General features: G+C 37.9%; 1 protein-coding gene across 1 annotated transcript in view; it reads left to right on the top strand.

Moving 5' to 3' along the window:
• GRAMD1C (GRAM domain containing 1C) overlaps positions 1-22,986 on the top strand; it is a 98,185-nt gene that overhangs the window by 11,310 nt on the left and 63,889 nt on the right. Inside the window, exon 3 of the mRNA XM_053564209.1 lies at positions 12,158-12,242. Within this exon, the coding sequence (XP_053420184.1) occupies positions 12,158-12,242 (85 nt within the window). The remainder of the gene's footprint in view (positions 1-12,157; positions 12,243-22,986) is intronic.

Genomic DNA, 22,986 nt, shown 5'->3' on the forward strand with positions numbered 1-22,986 from the left:
TAAAACTTACCACAAACCTGATTCATAGGTAATCCACCATGAGGATTAATTAATGGTGAACTTAAAAATTTTTTTTTGAAGCCCAAGGGAATTAATTAGTGTGTTTGTGAAATACTTTGGCAATTTTGGAGAAGAGCTTTCTCAGAATCATGTTGTCCTCCAGAATAACACATCTTGGATTTATTCAAGCTTATAAAGGATATTTCAGGTTTTCATTTTGGTGATTGATAAAATCAAACAAACTCATTTTCCAATTTATATTGGATTCAAGAACACATTTTATCCAATTTGAAAAATTTTAAATATAGTTAGATACTGTTTGGTAAACCTAGGTTATCTTTTTAACATTTTTAGATTTCCTTATAAAGGAACAGGAACCAACACTTCTGGTAATATGAGGAGGAGACTATTTAACTTAAATGCTCTTCTGCTAAAAGTACCTAGAAATGCTGGACAGTGTGTTTCAAACTTTTTTTTGAGACAGAGTCTCACTTTGTCACCCTTGGTACAGTGCCATGGCATCACAGCTCATGGCAGCCTCAAACTCTTGGGCTCACGCGATTCTCTTGCCTCAGCCTCCCAAGTCGCTGGGACTACAGGTGCCCTCCACAATGCCTGGCTCAAACATCTTTTCATAATATGTGCCTAGGCTCACATAAGAGCAAGAGAAATACCCAAGGGCTAAAAAAGAAGAGGGAACTGATTACCATAGTTGTAAGCACATGAACTTCTCCTGAGGCAGCCTTAAGGAGTTTGCTCAGCTGTAGTGGCCACATGAGGTATAAGATGATACTTTGAACTTTTAGTGGTTGGGACTGAGCACTCTTCACAGAGCCATGACTCTTGGCAAGTTATACCCTCTGTGAAATGTAGACTTGGAAAAACATTCACCTGGATCTGCAGGTTTAAGACAAAGAAGCTTTTTTGTCTAAATCTGGGCTTAGAGGAGAAATTTCTCCCAGGAGTATATAACGGTAGTCCATCTCTCATGAAATTTGGAGGCTTGGATTTAATACTGTATGAGAAAACAGAAAAAGATTTAATAATCAGGACTTTAGACCCTCTAAAACGTCAGATAAAAGGACAAAATAAAAACTATAAAAATCACATGATATTCAAGCTGCAGGTTGCTAAGGGCATTAAAAAGTACATCCTGGCCAGGTGCGGTAGTTCACACCTGTAATTCCAGCACTTGGGAGGCCGAGGCCGGTGGATTGCCTTAGTTCATAGGTTTGAGACCAGCCTGAGCCAGAGTGAGACCTCATGTCTAAAAATAGCTGGACATATGGTGGGCTCCTGTAGTCCCAGCTACTTGGGATGCTGAGGCAAGAGAATTGGTTAAGCCCAGGAGTTTGAGGTTGCTGTGAGCTATGACACTACAGCACTCTACCAAGGGTGACAAAGTGAGTCTCTGACTCTTGTCTCCAAAAAGTAAAATAAATAAAAAAGTACATCCTGAGTGCAAAAACCTGACTGAAGCACCAGGTTTTGAACTGTTGACCTAATCTTCCTTTGTAAAATCTGACTTAATAATGTCCAAATAAATAATGGGCCAAAGGAAAGAAATTTCTATTTCGTGAAAACATTTGTACTTCTTTAAAGATGACCACATCAACATGAAAAAAATCTTTTGAGGAAAAAGACACGATTCCTAAGAAATTACTAATATGCCAACATATTTAATAAATGGTACAAAGTATATGGAAAATAACTGAAACAGTGATGTTATTGAGATATTTATTAAAACTTTATCTTAAGTATAGTCCTTAGATTCTCTAGAGCAAAGAGAAATTTAAATATCACATAAAACCAACCCTAAGATAATCTTCTTTTCCAAAAAGCCTTGTTTTAGATATGAGATGTGCACTTAAAAACCACAACACTGATTCTGTGAGCTATATGGGAGAGTAAGTTTCTATTAACCTGGTCACACTTTGTTCAGTAATTAAATTAAATGATTTTGATTGCATTATTTCTCTGGTGAAGATATTAAGCAGCAAAAAACGATAAGCAGTTGGAGGGAGGAGAAAAAGGTGTGGAGTACTAACCTTTGAATCAGCTTTAAAAACATTTCAAACATTTTTTCCTCTTACATAATACATTTATTCTAACCCTGTAACCTGTTCTTCTTTTACTTTTTTTCTTGTTGTACTTTTAGTTTGAGATATTTGTAGATTCACATGTTGGTTTAAGAAATAATACAGATCCCCTATATCCTTTAAACAGTTCCCAGCAGTAAGGTGTTGTGAAGCTATTATGTATTGGCCTGATGAGATACTGACATTGACAGAATCAAGAACATTTCCCTCACAACAAGAATGCCTTTTGCTGCCCTTTTATAGACATAGCCCTTTCTTCCTGCCCCCACCCCCTACTTAACCCTTGGCAACCGTTAATCTGTTCTTCATTTTCATAATTATATAATTTCAAAAATTTCTTCGGATTGGAATTGTACACTAGGATGTAACATTTTTCATTGGCTATTTTTACTCAGTATACCTTTCTGGAGTTCCATTCAGGTTTTATATATACAAATATTTCATTTCTTTCTTTTTTTTTATTGTTGGGGATTCATTGAGGGTACAATAAGCCAGGTTACACTGATTGCAATTGTTAGGTAAAGTCCCTCTTGCAATCATGTCTTGCCCCCATAAAGTTTGACACACACCAAGGCCTCACCCCCCTCCCTCCATCCCTCTTTCTGCTTTTCCTCCCCCCCCATAACCTTAATTGTCATTAATTGTCCTCATATCAAAATTGAGTACATAGGATTCATGCTTCTCCATTCTTGTGATGCTTTACTAAGAATAATGTCTTCCACTTCCATCAGGTTAATACGAAGGATGTAAAGTCTCCATTTTTTTTAATGGCTGAATAGTATTCCATGGTATACATATACCACAGCTTGTTAATCCATTCCTGGGTTGGTGGGCATTTAGGCTGTTTCCACATTTTGGCGATTGTAAATTGAGCTGCAATAAACAGTCTAGTACAAGTGTCCTTATGATAAAAGGATTTTTTTCCTTGTAGGTAGATGCCCAGTAATGGGATTGCAGGATCAAATGGGAGGTCTAGCTTGAGTGCTTTGAGGTTTCTCCATACTTCCTTCCAGAAAGGTTGTACTAGTTTGCAGTCCCACCAGCAGTGTAAAAGTGTTCCCTTCTCTCCACATCCACGCCAGCATCTGCAGTTTTGAGATTTTGTGATGTGGGCCATTCTCACTGGGGTTAGATGATATCTCAGGGTTGTTTTGATTTGCATTTCTCTAATATATAGAGATGACGAACATTTTTTCATGTGTTTGTTAGCCATTCGTCTGTCGTCTTTAGAGAAAGTTCTTTTTTTTTTTTTTTTATTGTTGGGGATTCATTGAGGGTACAGTAAGCCAGTTACACTGATTAGAGAAAGTTCTATTCGTGTCTCTTGCCCATTGATATATGGGACTGTTGGCTTTTTTCATGTGGATTAATTTGAGTTCTCTATAGATCCTAGTTATCAAGCTTTTGTCTGATTGAAAATATGCAAATATCCTCTCCCATTGTGTAGGTTGTCTCTTTGCTTTGGTTATTGTCTCCTTAGCTGTACAGAAGCTTTTCAGTTTAATGAAGTCCCATTTGTTTATTTTTGTTGTTGTTGCAATTGCCATGGCAGTCTTCTTCATGAAGTCTTTCCCCAGGCCGATATCTTCCAGTGTTTTTTCTATACTTTCTTTGAGGATTTTTATTGTTTCATGCCTTAAATTTAAGTCCTTTATCCATCTTGAATCAATTTTTGTGAGTGGGGAAAGGTGTGGGTCCAGTTTCAGTCTTTTACATGTAGACATCCAGTTCTCCCAACACCATTTATTGAATAGGGAGTCTTTCCCCCAAGGTACGTTCTTGTTTGGTTTATCGAAGATTAGGTGGTTGTAAGATGTTAGTTTCATTTCTTGGTTTTCAATTCAATTCCAAGTCTCTATGTCTCTGTTTTTGTGCCAGTACCATGCTGTCTTGAGCACTATGGCTTTGTAGTACAGACTAAAATCTGGTATGCTGATGCCCCCAGCTTTATTTTTGTTAGTAAGAACTGCCTTAGCTATACGGGGTTTTTTCCGGTTCCATACAAAACGCAGAATCATTTTTTCCAAATCTTGAAAGTACGATGTTGGTATTTTGATAGGAATGGCATTGAATAGGTAGATTGCTTTGGGAAGTATAGACATTTTAACAATGTTGATTCTTCCCATCCATGAGCATGGTATGTTCTTCCATTTGTTAATATCCTCTGCTATTTCCTTTCTGAGGATTTCATAGTTTTCTTTATAGAGGTCCTTCACCTCCTTCGTTAGGTATATTCCTAGGTATTTCATTTTCTTTGAGACTATGGTGAAGGGAGTTGTGTCCTTAATTAGCTTCTCATCTTGACTGTTATTGGTGTATACAAAGGCTACTGACTTGTGGACATTGATTGTATATCCTGAAACATTACTGTATTTTTTGATGACTTCTAGGAGTCTTGTGGTTGAGTCTTTGGGGTTCTCTAAGTATAAGATCATGTCGTCAGCAAAGAGGGAGAGTTTGACCTCCTCTGCTCCCATTTGGATTCCCTTTATTTCCTTGTCTTGCCTAATTGTATTGGCTAGAACTTCCAGCACTACGTTGAATAGTAAAGGTGACAGAGGACAACCTTGTCTGGTTCCAGTTCTAAGAGGAAAAGCTTTGAGTTTTACTCCATTCAGTAAAATATTGGCTGTGGGTTTGTCATAGATAGCTTCAATCAGTTTTAGAAATGTGCCACCTATGCCTGTACTCTTCAGTGTTCTAATTAGAAAAGGATGCTGGATTTTATCAAATGCTTTTTCTGCATCTATTGAGAGGATCATGTGATCTTTATTTTTGCCTCTGTTAATATGGTGGATAACATTTATGGACTTGCGTATGTTAATTTGCATCCCTGGGATGAAGCCTACTTGATCATGATGAGTGACTTTTTTGATGATAAGCTGTAATCTGTTGGCTAGGATTTTGTTGAGGATTTTTGCATCTATATTCATGAGTGAGATTGGTCTGAAATTCTCCTTTTTGTTTGGGTCTTTTCCTGGTTTTGATATCAGGGTGATGTTTGCTTCATAGAATGTGTTGGGGAAAATTCCTTCTTCCTCAATTTTTTGGAATAATTTCTGCAGTACAGGAATAAGCTATTCCTTGAAGGTATGATAGAATTCTGGTGTGAAGCCATCTGGACCAGGGCATTTTTTGGTTGGAAGATTTTTTTATTGTTTCTTTGATCTCGGTGCTTGAAATTGGTCTGTTCAGGAGCTCTATTTCTTCCTGGCTTAGTCTAGGGAGAGGGTGTGATTCCAAATATTGATCCATTTCTTTCACATTGTCAAATTTCTGGGCTTAGAGTTTCTGGTAGTATTCAGAGATGATCTCTTGTATCTCTGTGGGATCAGTTGTTATTTCCCCTTTATCATTTCTGATTGAGGTTACTAGAGATTTTACTTTTCTATTCCTCGTTAGTCTGGCCAATGGTTTATCTATTTTATTTATTTTTTCAAAAAAACCAACTCCTTGTTTCATTAATTTTCTGAATGATTCTTTTGTTTTCAATTTCATTGATCTCTGATTTGATTTTGGATATTTCTTTTCTTCTACTGAGTTTCGGCTTAGATTGTTCTTCTTTTTCCAATTCCGTAAGATCTCTTATGAGATTGTTGATGTGCTCTCTTTCTGTTTTTCGAATGTAGGCATCTAAAGCGATGAATTTTCCTCTCAAAACTGCTTTTGCAGTATCCCACAGGTTTTGGTAGCTTGTGTCTTCATTGTTGTTATGCTCAAGGAAGTTAATGATTTCCTGTTTTATTTCTTCCTTCACCCATCTGTTATTCAACAGAAGATTGTTTAATTTCCATGCCTTTGTGTGGGGTCGAGCATTTTTGTTAGAGTTGAGTTCCACCTTTAGTGCCTTATGGTCTGAGAAGATACAAGGTAAAATTTCAATTCTTTTGATTCTGTGGATATTTGTTTTGTGTCCCAGGATATGATCAATTTTGGAGAATGTTCCATGGGGTGATGAGAAGAATGTATATTCTTTATCCTTGGGGTGGAGTGTTCTATATGCGTCTGTCAAGCACAGTTGTTCTAGGGTCTCATTTAAATCTCTTATATCTTTGTTTAATTTCTGCTTAGAGGATCTGTCCAGCTGTGTAAGAGGAGTGTTAAAGTCCCCTGTTATGATGGTATTATCAGATATCATATTTCTCAGACAGAATAAGGTCTGTTTCAAGAATCTGGGAGCATTTAAATTGGGTGCATAGATATTTAGAATTGAAATGTCTTCTTGTTGTATTTTTCCCTTGACCAATATAAAGTGACCATCTTTGTCTTTTTTGACTTTAGTTGCTTTAAATCCACATGTATCTGAAAATAAGATTGCAACTCCTCTTTTCTTCTGAATTCCATTTGCCTGAAAAATTGTCTTCCAACCCTTGACTCAGAGCTTTAATTTGTCTTTTGAAGCCAGGTGTGTTTCTTGCAGACAGCAAATGGATGGCTTGTGTTTTTTAATCCAGTCAACCAATCTATGTCTCTTCAGTGGGGAATTCAAGCCATTAACATTTATCGAGATAATTGATAAGTGTGGTAGTATTCTATTCGTCTTATTTTGTGAGAGTCCATTGCTTAGTTTTATCTTTTGCATCAGTGTAGAGGTTAGGTTCTGTCCTTTAATTTCTGAGTTCTTACTTTGCTGCTGATCCATTGTGGTGGTCAGTGTGCAGACAGGTTGAAGTATTTCCTGTAGAGCTGGTCTTGTTGTGGCAAATTTCCTCAATGTTTGTGTATCCGTAAATGATTTGATTTCTCTGTCAATTTTGAAGCTTAGCTTAGCAGGGTACAGAATTCTGGGCTGGAAATTGTTCTGTTTAAGTAGATTAAAAGTAGATGACCACTGTCTTCTTGCTTGGAAAGTTTCATTAGAGAAGTCTGCGGTCACTCTGATGGATTTGCCCCTGTAGGTCAACTGGTGCTTACTCCTGGCAGCTTGCAGAATCTTTTCTTTTGTCTTGACTTTGGACAGGTTCATCACAATGTGTCTTGGAGAAGCTTGGTTAGAGTTGAGGCGACCTGGGGTCCGATATCCCTCTGAAAGCAGTGTGTCAGAATCTTTGGTGATATTTGGGAAATTTCTTTTATAATATTCTTTAGTATGGCTTCCATTCCTCTTGGGCATTCTTCTTCCCGTTCTGAAATTCCTATAACTCGTATGTTGGAACGCTTCATAAAGTCCCATAATTCTGACAGTGAACATTCTGCTTTCTCTCTCTTCTTTTCTGCCTCTTTTACTATCTGAGTTATCTCAAAAACTTTGTCTTCTACCTCAGAAATTCTTTCTTCTGCATGGTCTAACCTGTTGCTGATACTTTCCATTGCATCTTTAAGTTCCCTAATTGACTGTTTCAGTTCCTTCAGCTCTGCTATATCCTTTTTATATTCTTCATATCGTTCATCTCTTATTTGATTCTGTTTGTGGATTTCCTTTTGGTTATTTTCCACTTTATTAGCAGTTTCCTTCATTGTTTCCATCATTTCTTTCATTGTTTTCAACATGTGTATTCTGAATTCCCTTTCTGTCATTCCTAACATTTCTTCATAGGTGGATTCATCTGCAGTAGCTACCTCATGGTCCCTTGGCGGGGTTGTTCTGGACTGGTTCTTCATGTTGCCTGGAGTTTTCTGCTGATTCTTCCTCATGAGTGGTTTCTTTTATCTGTTTCCTTGCCCTAATTTTCCTTTCACTTCCTTTTGCTCTTTAAGTTCTCGTGCCTATGGACTAAGGGTTACAGGACCAGAAGGGTGAGAAGGTTGAAGAGCAAAAAAGGGATGAAAGAAAGGAGGACTGAGTGATAAGAAAAAAAAGAAAAATAGAGAAAGGAGAGGGGGTGGGTAAAAGGAATATTGACAAAAAGAAGAGAGGCACAGAAAGAGGGAGATAGAACCATATATGTGTACAGTAGGGTACTTTGACACAACCTTAAAAAAAAACCACCTTCTGTAGGTGCCCAGTTGGGTGGTTCCCTTGAGGTCAGCAGCTCTTTGCTAACCTGATCAGACACAGTACCCCACCTCCACCCAGTAGAGAGGAAAGACAAAAATGCTATAAATCAAACCAAAACAAGCAAACAGAAAACTTTACGGGATAAAATTGGGTGAAAAACCAAATAATAGCAGTAGAAACACTAGCAAAAATGAAGTTCTAGTTATTGAAAAAGACAGCAATGGGATATTATAATTAAACTAGAAAAATTGAGAAAGAAAAAGGATCTGTATGGAAAAGGTTGAACTTATAAAACAAAACAACATCAACAACATCAAAATAAAAAAAAAACAACCAAACCAAAAAAAAAAACAAAAAAATCAAAGCAGTATGTATATGTTATTGATTATTGTCTGGGCAACACGTGGTCTTCTGGGGTATGAGATGTTAATCACAGTTCTGATACTACTGGAGGCTGCTGATTTCTCAAACCCCAGCAGGTAGACACCCTAAATCTCTCTTCAGCCCACTTAAAAGGCACTTTGAACTTGTTCACTTGCTGAGCAGAAGCTTTCCCAGGAAAGTGCTTGTTGCTGGAATCACTGCTGAAGTGGCTATCCACTTACCCAGTGTGCCAAAACTGGTCTCACTCTGCCCCTGTGGGTTAGGGCTGCAAGGTGGCTCAGACCCCGCCCTTAGGCTACTTGGTCGCTGGGTTACCAGCTCCCACCCAATTCTAGCTCTGCGACCCTGAGGGCGGAGCTTGCCGGGGCAGATCGCTCACAATGGCTCCCTGTGACCCAGAGCCAAACACCATTAGCTCCGTCTGGCTCAGCGGCTCAGACTGGGGCCCTAGATAATGGCCAAAGTTCTCCAAACTCCCGCTCAGGCTCTCCCCAAGGCAGTTCAACTGAGTGTCAAGTCCAAAGACACCAAAACAGTTCACAGGTAAGGCCTTTCTGGTTTGCAGTCTCGCTGCTACTGAACTTACAGTTGCAGGCAGGTTTAGACGGATTGAACACACGTGACCACTTGCCGGTTTTCCACTGTTTTAGTCCTCCTCTTGGGGTCCAGAAGTCTCTCGCTGACTCCCTGTATCCGCACAGGGGTGATGATAGGCAGATCCCACCAGCCAGAGATGCCTAGAGTTCTATCTCCCCAGACTCACGGTGCCCAGATGCAAGAAAGCTATTACTCGGCTGCCATCTTGCTCCGCCTCCCACAAATATTTCATTTCTTTATATACTTAGTAGTATTCCATTGTATGGATATACCACATTTTTAATCATTCACTTATTTAAGAACATGTGAGTTGTTACTGTGATTGGGGTATGATGAATAAAACTGCAATAAATATTCATTTATAGGTTTTTGTGTGAATATAAGTTTTCCTTTCTGTGTTAAATGCCCAGGAATGCAATTGCTGGATCATGGGTTACGTGTGTGGTTGCACGTTTGGTGTGAAACTGTGAAACTATTTTCCTGGGTTGCTGCACCAATTAATATTCCCACCAGCAAGGTATTGTTAGTCCAGTTTCCCTGCTGCTTTTATCAGGAAAGGAGCTTCCTTGTAAATTTGATAATAATCTTGACTGTATCTATGAAAAATCTTGGTAGGAGTTAGATAGAAATTGCATTAAGCCAGTGTGTCTTTGGGCAGGATTAACATTTTACTACCTCAGTTTTCCAATCTATAAACACGGTTTCTCTCTCCACTTATTTAGGTCTCTCTTGATTTCTTAATTCCTTCTTTCTTCATTTCTCTCGATTTTTATTTTTTATAGCAGGCTCAAGCTGACACGGAGCAATTTCCTTCCTAGTACAAGTCTTTCCCTCCCTCCCTCCCCTGTCTCTCCACTACCGCCTCCTTCCTCCTCCCCACCTCCCTTGCCCAGGCCATTAGTCTAGCTCACGGCAACCTCGAACTCCTGGGTTTAAGTAATTCTGGCTGGGACTACAGGTACCCACCTTGATACCTGGCTAATTTTTTCTTTTTTTAGTAGAGACAGGGTCTTGCTCTTGCTCAGGCTTGTCTTAAACTCTTGAACTCAAGTGATCTTCCTGCTTCAGCCTTCCAGAGTGCTAGGATTACAGGTAGGAGCCACCGTGCCCAGCCTTTCGTAATTTTTTGATTAGTGTTTTATAGCATACGTGTTTTGTATGTGTAAGTATTTTGGTAGCATCACATCTTATGTTTTCTTTTGAATTATTATAAATAATATTGTATTTTTGTTTCAGTGTCCATGTATTCATTGCTAGTATATAGAAATACAGTTGATGATACTGTGCTTGTCTTGTATCCTGAAAACTTCTGAACTTTTACTGGTTCTGGGTATCCTGGATTCCTTAGGATATTCTGTTGTGAAAATCATGTCATATATAAACAGGAATGGTTTGTTTTTCCCTTTCTGAATTTTATTTTTTCCCCTGTGTTCCCTCTGTATTACACTGATTAGAACTTTTTTCCCTTTGTTCCTTCTGTAGTACACTGATTAGAACTAACTGTCCTTCTAGTGAGACAGGACATTCTTGCGTTTTCCTGATCTTAGGTGGCAACCATTAAGTCTTTCACCATTACGGTATTTTTTAAACTATAGGGTTTATTTGGTGCTCTTTATCAAGCTGAAGAAATTCCTTTTTATTCCTATTTTTCTGAGAGTTTTTGTCACATGGATGTTGAATTTTGTCAAATATTATTTGTGTATCAAGTAATAGCTATAACGTTAATATGGAGGATTATACTAATTGGTTTTTGTCTACGGAACCCACATTGGATCATGGAATGAACTCTACATGGTTATGTTGTGTAATTCTTTTTGTATATTGCCAGATTATATTTGCCAATACTTTGTTAAGGACTTTTGCATCTATCTTCCTGAAGGATAGTGCTCTGTAATTTTCTTTCTTTCTTTTTTTTTTTTTGCAGTATCTTTGTATGGTTTTGGTATGCATTAGGGTTCTACTAGCTTCATAAATGAATTGGCAAGTGCTCCCTCTTATTCTGTTTTTTTGCAAGAGATTGTGTAAGTTCAGAGTTAATTTTTTACCTGGAATTGCTTTCTTGGGAAATTTAAATTGTGAACTAAATTTCCTTAATGGTTGTAGGTCTATAGTTAAATTATCAAATTTACATTGAGTGAATTATGGTAGTTTGTGTTTTGTAAGGAATGATTTTCAGCAAATGGAATTAAAACAACTAGATATACACATGAGAAAGAATGGTTTTGGACCCTTACTTTACACTGTATAAAAAAAATGTTAACTAAAAATGTGTCATAGACCTAGATGTGAGAGCTACATGCTGCTTTTGGCTACTGAAAGTGAAATGCTAGAGAAAATAACTTATTCAAAGATAATTTATAATTAAAAGGGAAGTGGAGCACAAAAATTTGGAAAATTTGTGGAGAATCAAAGAACATTTTAGGAAAGGAAACCTGACCCAGAGACTATTTGGAGATTAATATGGCTAAAAGGAAGCCTGCTGCAGGGACAGGGATTCGTTGAGTTTCTGTGATCTGCAGGTTAATGTTTTTAATCAGTTTTGGAAAGTTTTGATCATTACTTCTTCAAATGTTTTTCTGCCTTCTTTCTGAGACTCCCATTGTTTGTATTTTGGTTCAGTTGATGACGTGCCACCAGGTCTCTGAGAGTCAGTTCATTTTATTCAATCTTTTTCTTCTTTGCTTTTCAAATTTGATAATTTTTACTGATCTTTAAGTTCCTAGATTCTTTCTCTGCCATTTTGAATTTGATTTTGAGCCCTCCTAGTGTTTTTTTTTTTTACTTCAGTGATTATAGTTTTCAACTCCAGAATGTTCATTTTTAAAAAATTTTTAAAATATCTATTAGTTTATATTCTCTACTTGTTGAGTCATGTTGTCACATTTTCCTTTAGTTCTTTAAGTGTGGTTTTCTTTAGTTGCTTGAACATATTTATAATGACAGCTTGATTATCTTTGTCTGCTAATTCTAATCTCTGAGGGCCCTACAAGGCCATTTCTATTGCCTGTTCTTTTTTTAATGTAAGAACATGTAAAATATTGTATAAAATGCATATGATTTTACATTGCATTTTAATTTATTGACTGATTACAATTAGAAATTATAATTGAAAAGAAATTTAATCTTTTTATTGTTGAAGACTTCAGGTTCCACCTACAAAGACAGGAATGAGGAATACAAAAGACAGTTCACGCATCTACCTGATACAGAGAAGCTGATAGCAGGTAAAAAAGATAGAAATATACAAAAAATTGTGTTATTATCTCATTATCAAAACAGAATTGATGAGTGACAGTATATGTAGAAAATTTAAGCCTTTGTGCTAGACAGAAAATAGTTTTCAAGATAAGCAGTATTATTCACAATTAGACGATGCAAAACTTAAGTTGTAATTTGAGGACTAGTGATTTCTGACTTATAGACCATTAAGTCCTAAGAAAATAAAAAGAAGGGCGGCGTCTGTGGCTCAGTTGGTAGGGCGCCGGCCCCATATACCGAGGGTGGCGGGTTCAAACCAGGCCCCAGCTGAACTGCAACCAAAAAATAGCTGGGCGTTGTGGCGGGCGCCTGTAGTACCAGCTGCTCGGGAGGCCGAGGCAAGAGAATCGCTTAAGCCCGGGAGTTGGGAGGTTGCTGTGAGCTGTGTGAGGCCATGGCACTCTACTGAGGGCCATAAAGTGAGACTCTGTCTCTACAAAAAAAAAAAAAAAAGAAATTATTTATAACAGTTTATTCTGGTGTATATTTTATGTTTTTGGAGGGAAAATTTAAACTTGTGGTTCAATATATGTTAACTTTCCCCAGGAAAAATATACTCTTTAACATTAGTTATAGAGCAATTTAATAAAATGATCAAGGGTTAAATCATTATTCATGTTAATTGTTCATAAATTTTTTGAGGTAGGCTTTAAGTGGAAAAATTTAGTCATTTTTCTTACAAAAGTGATTTGACAAGTGTAGATTCACGAAAATGATATAGAGCTAGGTTTTCATATTAGTACATATTTTAAATAGTTATAGGAATTTCTCAGATTTTTGGTACTGTTGGAGACTTTTAATTTGGTGTAACAATTTCTAGGCAGTTCAGCTCAATAAATATAATAATGAATTAAAATGATTTTTAAAAAGATTGCTTTTTGAAAGTAATATATTCTCACGAGGAAATTTTCAAATACTATGTAAGAGCATATGAAGTGAGTGGATCTTCCAATCTAGATCTTTAACCTTCTTCTTAAGAGATAACTGCTGTTAGCTATTTCTTACATATATTTCCAGAGATTTTGTATATGTATTTAAGAATATACATACAAAAAGAACCTAAATGAGAAATGAGAACCGACAGTGATTATTGTTTTGAAGAATCTTTAGACTTGTTCTTTTTTTTTTTTTTTAGATAGGGTTTTGCTGTGTTGTCTGGGCTACAGTGCAATGGTGTCATCATAACTCAATGCAACCACAACCTCCTTGAGTGATCCTCCTGCCTCAGCCTCCCGAGTAGCTGGTGCTGCAGGTGCTTGCCACTATGCCTGGCTAATTTTTCTATTTTGTATAGAATGGGGTCTCACTATGTTGCTCAGACTGGTCTTGAACTCCTGGCCTAAAGCAATCCTCCTGCCTCTTGGAAAGTACTAGGATTATAGGTATGAGCCACCACTATACCCAACCTAGATTTCTTTTTTATTACCACTACTTACAGTTCTATTTCATTGTTTTAATGGCTTCCCAGTAGTTATTTCATTGATTATATCATATTTTCTTTACCACATCCTTTATTGATGGACATTCTGGTTACTTCTTATCTTTTATATTTATGTCACACTGGACCTTTTTGTACATTATTTTATCCACATGTGCACACGTATTATAGGACAAATTCCATGGAGTGGAATTGTAAAACAAAAGGTCATGAGCATTTAAAAGTTTGATGCTGTTAGGCTGGCATGGTGGCTCAAGCCTATAATCCTAGCGCTCTGGGAGGCTGAGGAGAGAGGATTGCTTCAGCTCAGGAGTTTGAGACCAGCCTGAGCAAGAGACCCCATCTCTACTAAAAATGAGACAATTTATCCGGGTGTGGTGGCTCATGCCTATAATCCTAGAACTTTGGAGGCTGAGGGGGGTGGATCTCCCAAGCTTAGGAGTTCAAGACCAGCCTGAGCAATAGTGAGAGCCTGTCTATACTAAAAAGAGAAAAACTTGCCAGGCATTGTGGTGGGTGCCTGTAGTCCCAGCTACTCAGGAGGCTGAGGCAAGAAGATCTCTTGAACTCAGGAGTTTGAGATTGCTGTGAGCTATGATACTATAGCACTCTAACCTGGGCAATAGAATGATACTCTGTTTGAAAAAAAAAATTTCCAAAAAAAAGAAAGAAAATTAGCCAGGTGTTGTGGTGGGTGACTGTAGGCACACCTACTCGGGAGGCTTAGGCATGAGTCTCACTTAAGCCTCATGGAGTTTGAGGTTGCAGTGAGCTATGATGGCGCCATTGTACTCTAACCAGGTGAGACACTGTCTCAAAAAAAAGTTTTATACTGTTGTTGAGTTACCCGCCAAGGTGGCTGTACCAGTTTTCATTCTCATCAGCAATGTTTGTTAGTTCTTTTTTACCACACCTCAGGAAATCTTGTTTTATTGAAGTTTGGGAGGTAGAAATGGTGTTTAATCATTGTTTAAATATGTATTTATTTAACTATGAGGGAGGTTAAACATCTATTTATATATCTATAAATCATTTGTATGTCTTTTTCTGTGAACCTTTCTCTTCATGAACTTTGCCCGTTTTTCTAGGAGGTTCTTGTTAGACTTAAAAAAAAAATTACATCTTTTTTGCATGTATTACAAATGTTTCTTGCCAATCTGCTACTTAAAATCAAATACTTGTCTTCTAAACTTTTCTAAAATGTATCTTACTCATCATTGCATTCTTGAAAGAAATTAATCTGATTACAGGCGAAACTTACTAAATGCAGAATACAAATGCCTACATACAGTAACTAAGAAAATGCCATGAAGGCTATGTTGAACAGTTTGATGAGAATATTTCAGATTGTATATAAAACCAGCACATTGGGGTGGTGCCTTTGGCTCAGTGAGTGGGGTGCTGGCCCCACATACTGAGGGTGGTGGGTTCGGGCCCAACCCCGGCCAAACTGCAACAATAAAAAAATTAAAAAAAAAATCAGCACATTGTACCCCTTGATTGCACTAATGTATACAGCTATGATTTAACAATAACAATAAATTAATTAATAAAAAAGAAAGAAATTAATCTGATATACAATGATATATATTCTTTATAAAATATTAAAGCTGTACAGAAAAGTATAAGGAAAAGAATGAAAATCATTGGTAATCCTACTACTTATACATACTTTCGGTTAATATTTTGTGACTTTCTAGATGTTTACCAACGTGTATAATTACTTCCCAAATTAAATATTTTGTATTTTTTCTTACTGCTACAGTAAACCTGTATAGTATAAGACATTTAGGAAATTGATATTTTCAAAGCAGAGAATAAAATCGCCTGTAATTGTACCATCCAGAAATAATATTAATAACATATATAATCATACAAATAAAAAGATATATTTGGGATCATTCTGTACAAATGACTTTGAGCTCTAGGCTTAACCACTATTTTCTGTGTTAAATTAAATCCTAAATTTAATGTAATTTTTCATTTTTTTTTTAATTTTTAAATCATAGCTGTGTACATTAGTGCAATCAAGCGGTACAATGTGCTGGTTTCATATACAATCTGAAATATTCTCATCAAACTGTTCAACGTAGCCTTCATGGCATTTCCTTGGTTATTGTACGTAGATATTTGTATTCTGCCTTTAGTAAGTTTCGCCTGTACCCATTCTAAGATGCACCATAGGTGTGGCGCCACCCGTTATCTTCCCTCCACCCTAACCTCCCCCCTCCCTTCCCCTTCCTTGGCCCTTTCCTCATAGTCTTGTGCTATAGTTGGGTTATAGCCTTCATGTGAAAGCTATAAATTAGCTTCATAGTAGGGCTGAGTACATTGGATACTTTTTCTTCCATTCCTGAGATAGTTTGCTAAGAAGAATATGTTCCAGCTCCATCCATGTAAACATGAAAGAGGTAAAATCTCTATCTTTCTTTAAAGCTGCATAATATTCCATGGTATACATGTACCACAATTTGCTAGTCCATTCGTGGGTCATTGAGCACTTGGGCTTCTTCCATGACTTAGCAATTATGAATTGGGCTGCAATAAACATTCTGGTACAGATATCTTTGTTATATCGTGATTTTTGGTCTTCTGGGTATAAACCTAGTAAAGGAATTATAGGATCGAATGGCAGGTCTATTTTTAGGTCTCTAAGTATTCTCCAAACATCTTTCCAGAAGGAGCATATTAGTGTGCATTCCCACCAGCAGTGTAAAAGTGCCCTTTTTTCCACATCCACACCAACATCTCTGGTTTTGGGATTTTGTTAAGTGGGCTACTCTTACTGGGGTTAGATGATATCTCAAAATAGTTTTGATGTGCATTTCTCTGATGATTAAGGATGATGAGCTTTTTTTCATGTGTTTGTAGATCGTGCATCTGTCTTCTTTAAAGAAGTTTCTCTTCAAGTCCCTTGCCCACCCTGAGATGGGATCACGTGTTCTTTTCTTGCTAATACGTTTGAGTTCTCTGTGGATTCAGGTTATTAGACATTTATCGGCGGTATAACCTGCAAATATTTTTTCCCATTCTGACGGCTGTCTGCTTGCTTTACTTACTATGTTCTTGGCTATGCAGAAGCTTTTTAGTTTGATCAGGTCCCAGTAGTGTATTTTTGATACTGCTTCAATTGCCTGGGGAGTCCTCCTCATAAAATATTCACCCAGGCCAATTCCTTCAAGAGTTTTCTCTGCACTTTCTTCAAGTACTTTTGTAGTTTCATGTCTTAAGTTTAAATCTTTTATCCAGTGAGAGTCTATCTTAGTTAACGGTATAAAGGTGTGGATCCAGTTTCAGTCTTTTACACATCAGCAGCCAATTCACCCAACACCATTTGTTAAATAGGGCATCTTTTCCCCACTGAATGTTTACGTGGCTTGTCAAAGATCAAATAACGGTAAGTAGCTGGATTCATCTCTTGGTTCTTTATTCTGTTCCAGACATCTACATCTCTGTTTTTGTGCCAATACCATGCTGTTTTGATCACTATCAATTTATAGTACAGTCTCAGGTCTGGTAGCGTGATTCCTCCTGCTTTGTTTTTATTGCTGAGTAATGTTTTGGCTATTCGAGGTTTTTTCTGATTCCATATAATCTTCCATTTTCAAGATCTTTGTAATATGACAATGGAGCTTTAATAGGAATTGCATTAAAACTATATATTGGTTTGGGTTTAATAGACATTTTAACAATGTTGATTCTTCCCAGCCATGAGCATGGTATGTTTTTCCATTTGTTAACATCTTCAACTATTTCTTTTCTTAAAGTTTCATAGCTCTCTTTGTAGAGATCTTTCATGTCCTTTGTTAGGTATACTCCCAAATATTTCATCTTCTTTGGCAATACTGTGAAAGGAGTAGAGTCCTTGACTATTTTTTCGGCTTGGTTATTGTTAGTATATATAAAGGCTACAGATTTATGGGTGTTGATTTGGTAGCCTGAGACATTGCTATATTCCTTGATCACTTCTAAAAGTTTTGTAGTAGAATCCCTAGTGTTTTCCAGATATACGATCATATCATCTGTGAAGAGTGAAAGTTTGATCTCTTCTGACCCCATGTGGATACCCTTGATCGCCTTTTCTTCTTAATTGCAATGGCTAAAACTTCCATTACAATGTTAAAGAGCAATGGAAACAATGGGCAATCTTGCCTGGCTCCTGATCTAAGTGGAAATGATTTCAATTTAACTCCATTCAATATGATATTGGCTGTGGGTTTGCTGTAGATGGCCTCTATTAGTTTAAGAAATGTCCCTTCTATACCAATTTTCTTAAGTGTTATGATTGTGAAGGGATGCTGGATATTATCAAAAGCTTTTTCTGCATCAATTGAAAGAATCATATGGTCCTTATTTTTTAGTTTGTTTATGTGCTGAATTACATTTATAGATTTACATATATTGAACCAGCCTTGAGACCCTGGGATAAATCCCACTTGGTCGTAGTATATAATTTTTTTGATGTGTTGTTGGATTCTGTTTGTTAGGATGTTATTGAGTATTTTAGCATCAATATTCATTAGTGATATTGGTCTATAATTTTCTTTTCTTGTTGGGCCTTTCCCTGGTTTGGGGATCAAGGTGATGTTTGCTTCGTAGAATGTGTTGGGTAATATTCCTTCTGTTTCTATATTTTGGAAGAGGTTTAGTAATATAGGTACTAGTTCTTCTTCAAAGGTTCGGTAGAATTCTAACATAAAGCCATTTGGTCCTGGGCTTTTCTTTTTAGGGAGCTATTGTATAGTTGATGCTATTTCAGAACTTGATATAGGCCTGTTCAACATTTCCACTTCATTCTGGCTAAGTCTTGGTTAGTGGCATAATTGGTCGATTTCGTTCAGATTTTCATATTTCTGAGAGTAGAGTTTCTTGTAGTATTCGTTAAGGATTTTTTGAATTTCTGAGGGGTCTGTTGTTATTTCATTGTTACCATTTCTGATTGATGAAATGAGAGATTTTACTCTTTTTTTCCTGGTTAGGTTGGCCAAAGGTTTATCTATTTTATTGATCTTTTCAAAAATCCAAATTTTGATTATTGATCTGTTGTATAATTCTTTTGTTTTCAATTTCATTTAATTCTGCTCTGATTTTGGTTATTTCTTTTCTTTTGCTGGGTTTGAGGTTGGAGTATTCTTCGTTCTCCAGTTGCTTGAGATGTCCCATTAAGTTATTAACTTACTCTCTTTCCGTTTTCTTGAGGAAGGCTTGCAGTGCTATAAATTTCCCTCTTAGGACTGCCTTTGCAGTATTCCAGAGGTTCTGGTAATTCTTGTCTTGATTGTTGTTTTGTTCCAAAAATATGGTGATTTCCTTCTTAATCTTGTCTGTAACCCATCTATCCTTCAGCATAAGGTTGTTTAGCTTCCATGTTTTTGTATGGGTATGCTGGTTCCTGTTGTTATTGAGTTCAATTTTGATTCCATGATGGTCTGAGAAAATGCAAGGAATAATTTCCATTTTTTAAAATTTGCTGAGGTTAGATTTGTGGCCTAGGATGTGGTCGATTTTGGAGTATGTTCCGTGGGCTGATGAGAAGAATGTGTATTCAGTTTTGTTGGGATGAAATGTTCTGTAGATGTCTGTTAAGTCCAGATGTTGAATGGTTAAGTTTAAATCTAAGATTTCTTTGCTTAGCTTCTTTTTGGAGGATCTATCCTGCACTGCTAAAAGGGTGTTAAAATCTTCAACTACTATGGAACTGGATGAAATCAAGTTGCTCATGTCTGTTAGAGTTTCTCTTATAAATTGAGGTGCATTCTGGTTGTGTGCATAAATATTAATAATTGAAATCTCATCATATTGAGTATTTCCTTTAACAAATATGAAGTGTCCATCCTTATCCTTCATTATTTCGGTTGGTTTAAAGCCTATTGCGTCTGTGAATAGGATTGCAACACCTGCTTTTTTCTGCTTTCCATTTGCCTGGAGTATAGATGACCACCCCTTCACCTTGAGTCTATATTTGTCTTTTAATGTAAGATGCGATTGTTGTATGCACCCGATATCTGGCTTGAGTTTTTGTATCCAGTCAGCCAACCTGTGCCTCTTTAGAGGACAATTTAACCCATTCACATTAATTGAGAATATTGATAAGCCTTTCAAGTGTCTGATGGACATTTTCAATCCTTTGCGATTGTGGAAGTTGGAATTTGATCAAAATTTTCTGGGTGGGTTTACTTTTGTGGTGGAGGATTATGCTGGTCTTTATGGAGGATAGGTCTGAGAAAATCCTGGAGAGCTGGTTTAGTTATGGCAAATTGCTTCAACATGTGAATGTCATTGAAATATTTAATTTCTCCGTCATAAATGAAGCTCAGTTTAGCTGGGTACAGGATTCTGGGTTGAAACTTATGTTGTTTTAGGAGATTAAAAGTTGATGACCATCCTCTTCTAGCTTGAAAAGTTTCAGCAGAGAGATCTGCAGTTATTCTAATATTCTTGCCCTTGTAGGTGATGGTTTTCTTTCATCTGGCTGCTTCAGAATTTTCTCCTTCATATTAACTTTAGTGAAATTGATTATGATGTGTCTGGGGGATGTCTTACTTGGGTTGAGTCGTGCTGGAGTTCTGAAACTGTCTGCTATCTGAATTTCGGAATCTCTTGGCATGTCTGGAAAGTTCTCCTTCATAATCTCATGGAGAAGAGACTTTGTGCCCTGTGAAGCCACTTCGTCACTTTCCTGGATCCCCATAAGACAAATATTGGTTTTCTCTGAATTATCCCAGAGCTCTCTGAGAGAGTGATCTGTTTTTGACCTCCATTTCTCTTCCTCTTTGAGAGTTTGGGAGCATTCGAAAGCTTTGTCTTCAATGTCAGAAATCCTTTCTTCTGCTTGCTCCATTCTGTTACTGAGGGATTCTACTGTTTCTTAGATCTTTGAGGGCTGCAACTTCTTGTCTCAATGTGTCAAAATGTTTGGTCATTTGGTCTTTGAATTCGTTGAATTCTTGAGATATCTTTTGGGTTACTGCTTGGAATTCTAATTTGATCTTATTTGCTATCCAGATTCTGAATTCGATTTCTGACCTCTCGCTATTTGTTTGTGCTTGGGATCTTGTGCTGTGTCTGCCCCATTGATCCTTTGGGGGAGTTGATCTACTCTGATTATTCATATTGCCAGAGTTTTTCTGTTGATTTTGCCTCATGATTGTTTTTCACTATTGCCTCTGGCCGTCCTCAGAGTTGGGGAGGTGTCTCTCCAAGATTAGACCCCAGCAGAATCACTGTATTGTTGCCGGATCTTTGTAGGGAGTGGCCCTGTGTAGTTCCTCTGGGGCAGCCTCAGCTGGGGAGTTCTAGTTGTGGAAGCAGTTCTGGAGTGTGACACATCTGGATCCAGCAACAGGGCGGGAGGTGGTGCACATGGTTCTGGGAGTGCCTGGCGTCCATTGACTTTGCAGAGTGCACCCAAGGCTTCAGCAGTCTCTGGCCAGGAGAAGGGCTCTGTGCAGAGGCAGGGAGGGCTCCAGAGGGCACGCGGCTCCAGACAGTCCCTGGCCAGAGAAGTGGGCCAGTGTGGAGGCAGGGAGGATAGAGGAGAGAGGACGTAGGGTTGCACAGCTCCTACAGTTCCTGGTCAGGGCATGCGGAGGCCCGGCGGGCACGGGTCGGGGGTCGCAGCACAGCTTCTATGGAGGTTCGGGGAGTGCCAAGCCCAGGAGTTTGAGGTTGCTATGAGTTGTGACACCATGGCACTCTACCCAGGGCAATAGCCTTTGGCTCCAGTGTGCAAAAACCAGTCTCACTCTGCCCCTGAGGGTTAATGCTGTAAGGCAGCTCAGTCCCCGCCTTTAGGCTGCTCAGTCACTAGGTTACTAGCTCCTGCCTGATCCTTGCTCTGGGACCCTGAGGGTGGAGCTTGCCAGGGCAGTTCTCTCACGATGGCTCCCTGCGGCCCACAGGTGAGCACTATTAGCTCCATCTGGCTCAGCGGCTCAGTCTGGGACCCTAGACAATGCCCAAAGTTCTCTGCACTCCTGCTCAAGCTCTCCCCAAGGCAGTTGAACTGAGTGCCAAGTCCACAAACACCAAAATAGTTCATAGGTAAGGCCTTTCCGGTTTGCAGTGTCACTGCTGCTTGTACTTTGTGCTGCCGGTGGGATTAGGTCGATTGAACATGCGCAACCACTTGCCAGTTTTCCACTGTTTTTGTCCTCTCTTGGGGTCCAGAAGTCCCTTGCTGACTCCCTGTATCCTCAAAGGGATGATTATAGGCAGATACCACCAGCCAGAGATGCCTGGAGTCCTATCTCCCCAGACTCACCGTGCCTAGCTGCAGGGAAGCTGTTACTTGGCCGCCATCTTGCTTCCACCTAACAAAACATCAATTTTTCAGTTTTTAAAACAATTATTTCAGTTTTAAACCTACAAGATTGTATTTTATACATTTGTTTGATAAATATATTGAGCGCTCATTATGTGCCAGATACCATTCTGTTTGTGAAGAACTCAGAATCTGGTGGGAGATATGTAAACAAATCATTGTGACTCAGGGTGACATGCACAGTATTCATAAAGTACAGAAGTAATTCAGAGGAAAATAGAACTTACCTTCTTGGAGGAAAACAATTATTTTGATTTTTGGCATTCTGAATTTGAGATGCCCATACAAAATGCCCAGCGTTTATATATAAAATACTGTCTGAAAATAAAGTTTTAGGATATATCCCAGGAGTCTTCTAACTGATCTCTCCTCCAGTTCTGGGTGGTTTCAGCTTACGGCAGTGGTTTTTCAAGAATGCAAATCTGATCAGATTAAAACCCTTCATGGATGGCATTCCAATGACTTAACTTCCTAATTTACAAAGCCTTTTTTAACATGTTAAATATCCTCTCTTGCCATAACTTTCAAGTTTTCTTTCATCTCTAGTTCTTCTGCAGTCTAAATTCTTTACACAAGTCACTTCTTTTACTTCTAGGCCACTTTATTCTGCCTTGAACTGTTTTCCCTCCTCTGTATGCCATTATCTTTTATTTATATTTTAAATACTTAGATATCACTCATTTAGAGAAGCTTTTAATTCTTTAGCATTTCTTTTCTTTTCTTCATTTCTCCACTTTTAAAGGCTATAGGGAAGCTTTTACTTATAAACTTGGCCGGGTTCAATTCAGGCCTAATATTAGGCTATCACCTACCAGAGTAGTAGTAGTAGTAGTAATTATTAAAATATTGAAACATTAGCTGGTAAATAGCCCTGGCTTTAAGTCTCCCACATGACTCCTCCTACCTTGGCTGTCCTGGCCTTTTTTCTAGGACTTCCAGGATTTTCCCA

The sequence above is a fragment of the Nycticebus coucang genome, chromosome 16 (genome assembly GCF_027406575.1).
Source record: "Nycticebus coucang isolate mNycCou1 chromosome 16, mNycCou1.pri, whole genome shotgun sequence".
Lineage (NCBI taxonomy): Eukaryota > Metazoa > Chordata > Mammalia > Primates > Lorisidae > Nycticebus > Nycticebus coucang.